Source organism: Gracilinanus agilis, chromosome 3 (assembly GCF_016433145.1).
Source record: "Gracilinanus agilis isolate LMUSP501 chromosome 3, AgileGrace, whole genome shotgun sequence".
NCBI lineage: Eukaryota > Metazoa > Chordata > Mammalia > Didelphimorphia > Didelphidae > Gracilinanus > Gracilinanus agilis.
The window spans coordinates 71,182,124-71,191,263 of record NC_058132.1 but is presented as its reverse complement, the minus strand read 5'-3'; the positions used below and the strand labels follow the sequence as shown (position 1 = coordinate 71,191,263).

Sequence of the window (9,140 nt, the reverse complement as noted above, 5' to 3'; positions counted from 1 at the left end):
CTTTTAAATGAATTTATATTTTGATCACATCAGCAGCTGTGTACATTTGGAAAAAATAACATTGCACATATACGCAAGAAATATTATTTATTCAGTTGCCAGAAAATATATTTTCCAGTTTAGTATATTTGCTATTTAATGAAATAGTGGATTTTTTTTCCCTGCTGATTTGGCGAAGCAAATGGCCAGATGGACTCAAATCCCGTGCCTGTGGTTGTTTCCCCTGGCAAAGGACTTTACCATCTCTTACCCTGTTTCTCTGCCCTGAAGTCACCCAAAGTAGCACCCTTCTAGCTTTCAGCCTACATCTGTTAGGCAGAACATGTATTAGGAAAGATGTTTGTCCCTAAGCTATAGACCTGCTGCAGCAGCCACATTTCAAACATTCACTTTCAGGACCACTAGGACTGTTCTCTCTGATTCACCCACTCCTCACACCCAGATCCTTTATCCCTGAATTATGCCAGAGTCAAGCTTTTGCTCTGCCTTGCCCTCGAACCCAGTGCCCAGAGGCTAACAATGAGAGGCTAAGCCCTCTCTCCTGGTGGGAGAATCGAGAAGGACTTTTTTGATGAGGTACGGGTCACAGACAGATTCTGAAGTTCCTTTCAAATTATTCTGATTCTGTGATTAGACTTTACTGCTTAATTTCTTAGCATCCAACATTGCCCATAAGAGTTACTTTAGAAATCATAGCTCACTGGATTTATCTTCTTTCTACGCCAGTCCATCTCACCTGCTTGCCACCTCTCATTTCTACCTCTTTCCATCCTCCCATCTTTAATGACTGCTCTTTGATGAGCAGACCTTCTGCGACTTTCCTTTGCTTTCCAGAAATAAAGACGATCCCTCATTCAGAGCCATCTCAGCGTCGTAGCTATCCTCCTCATCATAGTCATCGACGATATCTTGGTAAAGATCAGTGTCTTTGTGAGCTTCAGACATAGAATCGATGATGTTCTGTATGTTCTTGCACACCCGGATCCCAGATTTGATGGCTGAATCAATCCAGCCATGTGGCTGGCAAGTATGCTCTCCGGCAAAGTAAATTTGGCCCTCGGGCTCGAAGAGTGGCCCCGAATAGTCCACAAACTGGTAAGGGGTGGTCTCTGCAAATGCCCCCAGGGTGAATGGGTCCAGGGTCCAACGTTTTACCACGGATGTCTGGCACAGTTGCTGCAGCTCCTTCTTGGGTCTCTGGTGGATGGTTGCCAAGTCACCCAGCACCATGTCCACCACCTTCTCGTGTTTCATGCCAGCAAGAAAGGTGGAGTCATCCCCCACGGTATAGGAGGCCAGAAGGACGCCTATGTTGCCGGGGAAGTCATGACTGGGGTAGTAGACAAATCTGGTGGGCAAGTCTGTGATGCTGGCCCCCCCTTTGATGTTATCTTGTTCCCAGAAGGGCTTCTTGCAGACCAGGGCCACCTTGGTGGCGCTGGTGTAGTGGATGGAGCGGAGGGCATCTTGCTTAGCCAGGGAAAGTGGGGGCTCAAACTTGATAAGGCGTGTGGCTTTGGCTGTTGATGAGATTATGGCAAAGTCACCTGTAACGGTGGCTAGAACTGAGAAGGGTCTTTCTGTCCGGTAGGTAATCCTGACCACATCTCCGTCCCTCTCTACCTTCTCTACTGTGGAGCGGAATCGGACGGTGCCAGGCTTCAAGGAGTTGTACAGGGCTTTGGGAAGCTGATCAAAGCCTCCAGTGATTTCATCAAAGCTGTCCAGGGAGACAAAAAGGAGAAGGGAAGTGAGCTTCTCAGCTCTCTAGAGAGAAAAGGATGTGGCAGTTTATGAGATGTTCCTATAGGACCCTCTGATTTTCCTAAGTATCACCCTATTTGCCTCTCGAAGTGCCTAAAATTCCACCATTCATGAGTGTTTCTTGGTGTGAAGCCTTGCTCTTGGCAGGCCTGACTTTAAAAAGGCAAATGTCTCCTGGGAGGGGAGGACCTGTTCAACAATTAGAATAGGGGCTTTTAACTCATCGTAACTCTTAATTCACTGTATATAAAAATATTTTGATAGATGTATTTTATTATAATTAATTTCCTTTGTAATTCTATATCTTTTGTGCACTTAAAAACATTGTTCTGAGAAGGAGTCCATAAGCATCACTAAATTGCCATAAGAGTCCATGACATGACATGGAAAAGGTTAAGGACTCCTTAGATCAGAGGTTCAAATCCTGACTTCTACTTTCCATCAATGTGACCTTGGGAAGGCTACTTAATTCCTGGGACCCAATTTCTTCCTTTAGAAGATGAGGAGGTTTGACTCTTGGCTTCTGAGGTTCCTTCTAGTCTAGATCTTGTGAACTTCTGATCTCAGGAGTCTCAAGGGGAAGTCAGCTTGGAACAGTTCTGTGACAGCTCTCACATATGTATCCCCCCTCTTCTCTATAGTCATACCTAAAATGAGCCCATATCACCATTTACCTGAACTATGTCAATAGATTCTTAAATTTGTTCCCTCCTCTACCCTTTGCTTCTCCAAGTCATTCTTCATACTACTGACAGAGTAGATTTTTTGTGCCTAGATTTGGACATGCCATTCTTCTGTTACACTTCAGGGCTCCCAACTGCCATTCCTTATCCTGGCATTCAAGGCTAGTCACAACCTGGCTCTGTTTTAATTGCCAGGTAGCCCCAGCTACATCATCTCATACTTAATGCCTATGAAAAAGGGGAAGTAATTGCTCACTCTGCAGGTGGTCATCAGGACACCTATTTTGCTGAGTACACTCCTGGTGCTTTCCAGATTTAATTCAATGCTAGACCTAGTTTGGATCTCTGGAACCTCTGTTCCTTCCTACTTTCCCATGAGGCTTCATCTCCAGGATAAAGTAGAGGGACAGCAGGAAGCCTGGGAGCATTATTTCCTCCAACTCCTTTACCTACTTTAACAATGGCCAAAAAAGGAAATCAAGTTTCGTTGCCATTCCCTTCAAGAATCCCTAAATAAAACTTGAATTAAGAAAAAACAAAAAGCAAACAAGAGAATTATGTTCCCAAATATACCTTCCACTTTTCCATTGTTGTTTCCTTGTTCCTGCTGTCTACATGCTTAGAATATCCTCCCTTTCTTCTCTTCTCTTACCTATCCTTTGAATTAAAACGCTACCTTCTCTATGAAACTTTCCACATTTCCTTGTTCTATAATGACCTTTTTCTTTAGGAATTCCTATGATGCTTTGCTCAAACTGCTTTGATACCCTTATATATAACTTTCTTGCTGTTGCCCCCCCCCCAAGATCTCTTTGCTCCTCTTGAGGAATTCTACTGGTTATGGGCAGAGAGAGAGCCTCTTGTTTTCTCCTGCCTCTTCTCCCTAAGCTTGATGTGTGAACCAAATGGGATATGATTTGTAAAGCAATTAGCACCATGTCTGGCATGTAATAGGCATTTTTCAGGCTCAGAAATTCCTGCCATTGCAGCAATGGTTGTCCCTTCCCCAATTCTCCCAATGGGCTTCATGTTCATGTTCTGCCTCACCCATCTGGATGAGAGAAGATTTCATCACTCCTCAGGGACTCCAACAGAGATTTGTAGTAGCCGGCATCTTCATTCATGATATCCCCAATCATCTGGACAGCTCCCTTGCTCAGTTTCCCCTCCTTTATCAGGTAGGCCTGAGTGAGGAACACAGTGGGCAGAGGGGTGAGGGAGGAGAAAGTAGGCACAATTAGGGAAAGGGATGGGAATGTGGAGCTGAACTAGGTGGACAATCCCCTTCCCCTCCTCCATCTCATGGAACCATTACCTTGGTGGAGAAGGTGTCATACTTAGATAGTATATGGCTACAGTTGGTGTGATTCAGCTCTTGTACCACCTAGAGGGAAAGGAAAGATCATGGGTTAATGGAGGAGCAGACAAGGCACCTGGGGTTTATTGTTGCCTTTGGCCTGAACACCTCCCCTCTGCACTCTTCTTGCCAAAAGAGAGAGGGCATGGAAGAGATGAATGAGAAGGAGGGGATGGCTGATGGAGGAAATAGTCTGAGGGCCTGCTTTGGGGCTAAGGGAGAGTAGAAGAGTTAGAAGAGGATTGGACCAGTTCTAGCTATATTTCTGGGCACAGAATTCAGGGTATCACAATTCTTGGGCATACCCATTTGCTATAAAACCTGAAATTTTAGCAAGGGACTTCTTCCTTAAGAGACTTCTGGAGACACATGTGTCCTTTGGTTAGAGCCACTCATTCTCTGAGAAGGGATTATCACAGGAAAAGGCTAGGAGTGCTGGAGTGGAGACATTGGTGAGGCATGGGGCACAAATGCTTCTAAGCTCCCAGCTGTCCCTTCCTGACCTGGAGATAAAGCCCAATGAGAAAACAGGAATAAGCAGAGGCTCCAGAGAATTTGACTCAGGCTGGGTTGGTCAGACTCCGAGGCTGTTAGACAAGGGCTTGCCAAAGGATCTATTATCTGATTGGTGAGGTGTAGGGGAAGAAAGTGGCTGAATTAAGGGTTTATTGGTCACCTTAGAAATTGCCTCTTGGAAGAGTTCATCGGGCATCTTGCCTGACTCCTTAGGGCTCACAGGGTAGCCCAGAATGTTGGGGTTGGCCCGCACATCTGAGGTCCTATGCCGGCGCCCATTGATGTAATACCAGGTATTGTTACTAGACTGGATAAAGGTGTTCATTTTCAGACCCATCTTCTTCACATAGAGTCGGACCAGCCTAGGACACCGAAAGAAAAGAATGCCATTGGTCACATTGGTCTGGTCACCTCCTGTGGCCCAGTCATGGTAGAGATTTCCCCAGAAGGGAATTCCAAAACTACATTCCCTTCCACCTTCAGAGAGTTCTCATCAATAGGTACTTCTTGAAGTACAGTCTTTGCTTCTTCCTGTTGTTATTTCAGCCAATTTTACCTTGTTTTGTTGTCAAGGAAAGAGCAATAGTTGCTATCCTTTCTTGAATAATTGAGGCAGCTAGATGCTGTGGTGGTTAGAATGCTAGACTTTGATTTAGGAAGACCTGAGTTCAAATCCATGCTCACACATTTATTTATTAGCTGTGTGATCCTGGGCAAGTCACTTTCTCATCTGTAAAATGGGGATATTCACAATACGTACCTCCTAGGGTGGTTGTGAAGATCAAATGAGATAATACTTGTAAAGTGTTTAGCAGCCCTGCCTAACACAAAGTAAATGCTATATAAATGCTTATTTCCTTCTTTAATCAGTCTTTAGAAATTCTGAGGTCATTCAGAGGAATAGAGGGAAAACATATTGGATCAGAATAGATTTCTTTTCTCTTCTGGATGCATACTTTAAGGAAATGTACCATTCGCTTATAGCTTCTTGAGGTGGAAAAGACCTTAATCTCAACCCCCTTCATTGTACAGAGGAGGAAACTGGGGAAAAGAAAAAGAATTAACTCAAGACCACTCAACAAGCTGGTGGCAGAATTGGAGCTTGGAATCATCTTCTCCTGGTATCTATCCAGAGTTCTTTCACTCTCCCCTGAGCTACATCATTGGATTTGGTGGGGATGGATTCATTGTGTAAGTGAAGGGGGAAGATAAGAGGTGGTGAAGGGAAATAGGGTCGGAAGCTATAATTTCTATTAGTTTATAGTTTGAGCAAAGATGGAAAATAGTATATCCCATGTAAATTATAGTAGAGAGGGGTTATAACAACAATAATAGCTAGTCTTTTAAATAACAATATATAGAACATATTATAATAATAAATTTTAAAATAGCTAGCACTTTAAAGTTTGCTGAGTACTTTTCAAACATCTTCTATATGGATCATAGATTTAGAGCTGGAAAGGATGGAAATTAGAGGCCATAACCATTTTATATTACAGATGACAAAAACTAAGACCCAGAGAGGTCTCCTGCTCATTGTTACAGAACAGAAGAACTAGATTTCCAACTTAGTCACCTAATTATAAACAACTGTTGTTCAGTTGTGTCTGACTCTGTGACCTCTTTTGGGATTTTCTTGGTAAAGATACTGAAGTGGCTTGCCATTTCTTTCCACAGCTCATTTTATAGACAAGGAAACCTAAGAAAATAGAGTTAAATGACTTGCCCAGGGTCACACAACATGTAAAAGTCTGATACCAGATTTGAACTTGGGAAGATGAGTCTTCCTGACACCAAGCTCAGCACTCTATGCACTATGGCGCCACCTAGCTGTCCCCCATTATACTCTGCAGGTATAACTCTCCTTGGTCCTGAAAACTTCTAAACTGAATTTGTGGTCCAGTGTCTTCCACTTAATAATTCCCTGGATAAATAGTGAGTCACTTTCCCTCTGGGAACCTCAATATCCTCACTCATAAAATGAGGGAAGAGTGTTTTAGGCTGAATAAGGTCCTCTTATCCATGTTCAAAGATTCCAAGTACAGCTGACATTTTGTATCACTTGACTATCTACTCAGGATTTTCCTTACAACTCTTTTGAATTAAGTGAGATATTTTAATGATGGAAGAAAAGGAGGAAACTAGCATTTCCTTCTTTGTGCCAGGCACAGTGCTAAATGTTTTACAAATATTATCTCATTTGATCCATGAATTTGGGAAGTGGTTACTATTATTATCCCCATTTTATAATTGAGGAAACCGAAACAGACAGTGACTTGCCAAGAGTCACATAGCTAGCAAGTATCTAAAGCCAAATTTGAATTAAAGTCTTCCTGACTCTAAGTCCAAGAATTTTTCTATGGTACCACCTAATTGCTTAATGATCAGAATAACATAGCTCAAAGAGGCTAAGTAACTTGTTCAAAGTCACACAGCTAGTAAACTGGCACATTCAGATATATATTTTTTAAACCCTTACCTTCTGTCTTGGAGTCAATACTGTGTATTGGCTCCAAGGCAGAAAAATGGTAAGGGTAGGCAATGGGGGTCAAGTGACTTGCCCAGGGTCACACAGCTGGGAAGTGCCTGAGACCAGATTTGAACCTAGGACCTCCCATCTCTAGGCCTGGTTCTCAATCCACTGAGCTACCCAAATTCATATCTTTTGATTATTTTCCCACCATACCAAGCTATAGAAGAGAGTGGCTTGTTCCTCTCCAATGTGGGTTTACAACACAAATCTCCCTTTGCTAGTTTCTTCACCAGTTTTCTATATCACCTCCATCCCTGTGTTGCTGTCCTCACCAACTCTCTCTAACCCTTCTCCTCATCCCTCTTTGTTGTCCCTTCTTTATTTTTTATTCCTCCTCTTCATTTTAGGATTTCCAGGTTTTTTCCTCTTTCTTTCAGAGGCCTTGCTCAACTCCACTCACTTTCAAAAATAAATTCTGACTACTTGGTATGGCTTGCCTTCTGGCCAGACCCTGGTGACAATCCTGAGCAAGCAGGAAGGACTTGGAGATATGAGACCATGATATTTTGCAATGGTTCTGCCATTAAATTAGCTGTGGGACCTTGAGTAGCTTGACATCTCTGAACACTAGTTTTCTCCTTCCTCAAGTTAGGATACTCTGTTCTATCTGTTTCCTAGTGTGTATTTGACAGGACTTTGAAAAGTTCATTACTGGGGACAACTGTCCAAGTTAGAACCTGCCATTCTCCTGTTATGAATAAAAATTAATCTTGGAGACTTTATATTAAGTCATAATTATTTATTAGTAAGGAGAAAGAAAGAGAGAAATCAGGTTTCCAGGCTTGCTAACTTAAAGGAAGACACCAGCCAAGTTACTTCTGCTCCATCAGTCCTAGATTCTCCATGGGTCCTGGTCCATTTTACAAGCAGGGGTAAGGGGGCCCAGCTACCCACAAGGTCAGGCCAGACAAATTAAGGCCAGCCAAGGAATGGGCTTGAGTTCAGGAAGGGACCAGAGTCCAAGAAACTGAGTTCCCAGATTCCCATGCTACTTACCAAAGATGACTTACATAGATAAGCTGGGATGGCTGAGAGAGAGGGATCCTTTCACAAGCTCAAAGGAATGGCAGAGAGAGCTGGCTGTTCAAGTTCAGTCTAAACCCTCTCCCAGGATCCTTCAACTGGCCCAAGGTTTCACCTCAGTCCCCATATGTCACATCCCCTGACTTCCATGATGTTTGTGGTCAGGAATCTCACCTGCCACACTGGCAAATTAAACACATGACTCTGTGACTCCTATGGCTTAAGACTTCTGGGATCTAACAGTTTCCTAGATGTGCCTTAGATTCAGTTTCTTCCCCTGCCCCAGTTCTTACCTGTGGGTAGCTGGTAACCTCATAGCACCCAATTCAATGTACCAGTTCCGCTCTGGGCTCCGAAATGTTGCCACTCTTCCCCCAATTTTGTCTCTGGTTTCCAAAACTGTCACCTAGGTTCAAGAAGAGCCCATCGTTAAGTCAAGTCTTGACTTTCTTCCAGCATATTTTCTCACCCTCCCATCTTCTTTGGCTTGAGGGGAAGGTAAGTCACTCAAAGACTGAACAACAGTATTGTAGGGAGGAAGGAACTCTTCTGTATCTAGCAGTCCCCTTTGAAAGCACAAAAGAATGGAGAAAGAAAGCGCAGAGTGGGGAGTGGGGGCTATTTCCTTTGGCCCTCTTTCCCTCAATGTCAGCATGAAGAATCTAATCAATTATCCAACAAGGCATTTATTAAATGCCTTCTATACATGCTAAGCATAAAAACAAATACAAAAAGTATAAATACAAAGTAAGACATTCTTTGCCCTTAAGGAGCATACATTCTACTAGAAAGATAGAACATGGTGAGATATGGTGCAGGGGAAAGCATTGTCCTGGGAATCAAGGGCCTTGGGCTCATGCCCTGGTTCTATGCTGAGTTAGGCAAGTTCTTTTCCTTTTGGGACCTCAGCTTCTTCGTTTTTTTGGCAGAGTTAAGTGACTTGCCCAGTGTCATACAGCAAGTAAGTAGCTGAGGCTGGATATGAATCTGTGTCTTCCTGATTCCATATCTAGAACTCTATCCACTGCACCGCCTAGATGTTCAATTCCTTCATTTGGGAAGGCAGAAAGATCTTGACCTTGAAGGAGAGTATTGAAGAAGAGAGGCTTGAATAAAGAAAGACCTAGATAAACTTGAATTTAGAAGAAAAAGTCTTTGCCCCTGCTCCATTTTCTTTTTTCTCTTCCTTCCTTCCTTCCTTCCTTCCTTCCTTCCTTCCTTCCTTCCTTCCTTCCTTCCTTCCTTCCTTCCTTCCTTCCTTCCT

The 9,140-nt window shown here is 43.2% G+C and overlaps 1 protein-coding gene across 1 annotated transcript in view; it reads right to left on the bottom strand.

Moving 5' to 3' along the window:
* Positions 1-780: 780 nt before the first annotated feature.
* The window catches only part of LOC123238857 (L-amino-acid oxidase-like), a 12,655-nt gene continuing 4,295 nt past the window's right edge, over positions 781-9,140 (bottom strand). The window contains exons 3-7 of the mRNA XM_044666104.1: positions 8,170-8,284; positions 4,481-4,682; positions 3,763-3,831; positions 3,495-3,631; positions 781-1,720 (exon numbers count right to left, since the gene is read on the bottom strand). Of these exons, the coding sequence (XP_044522039.1) occupies positions 781-1,720; positions 3,495-3,631; positions 3,763-3,831; positions 4,481-4,682; positions 8,170-8,284 (1,463 nt within the window). The remainder of the gene's footprint in view (positions 1,721-3,494; positions 3,632-3,762; positions 3,832-4,480; positions 4,683-8,169; positions 8,285-9,140) is intronic.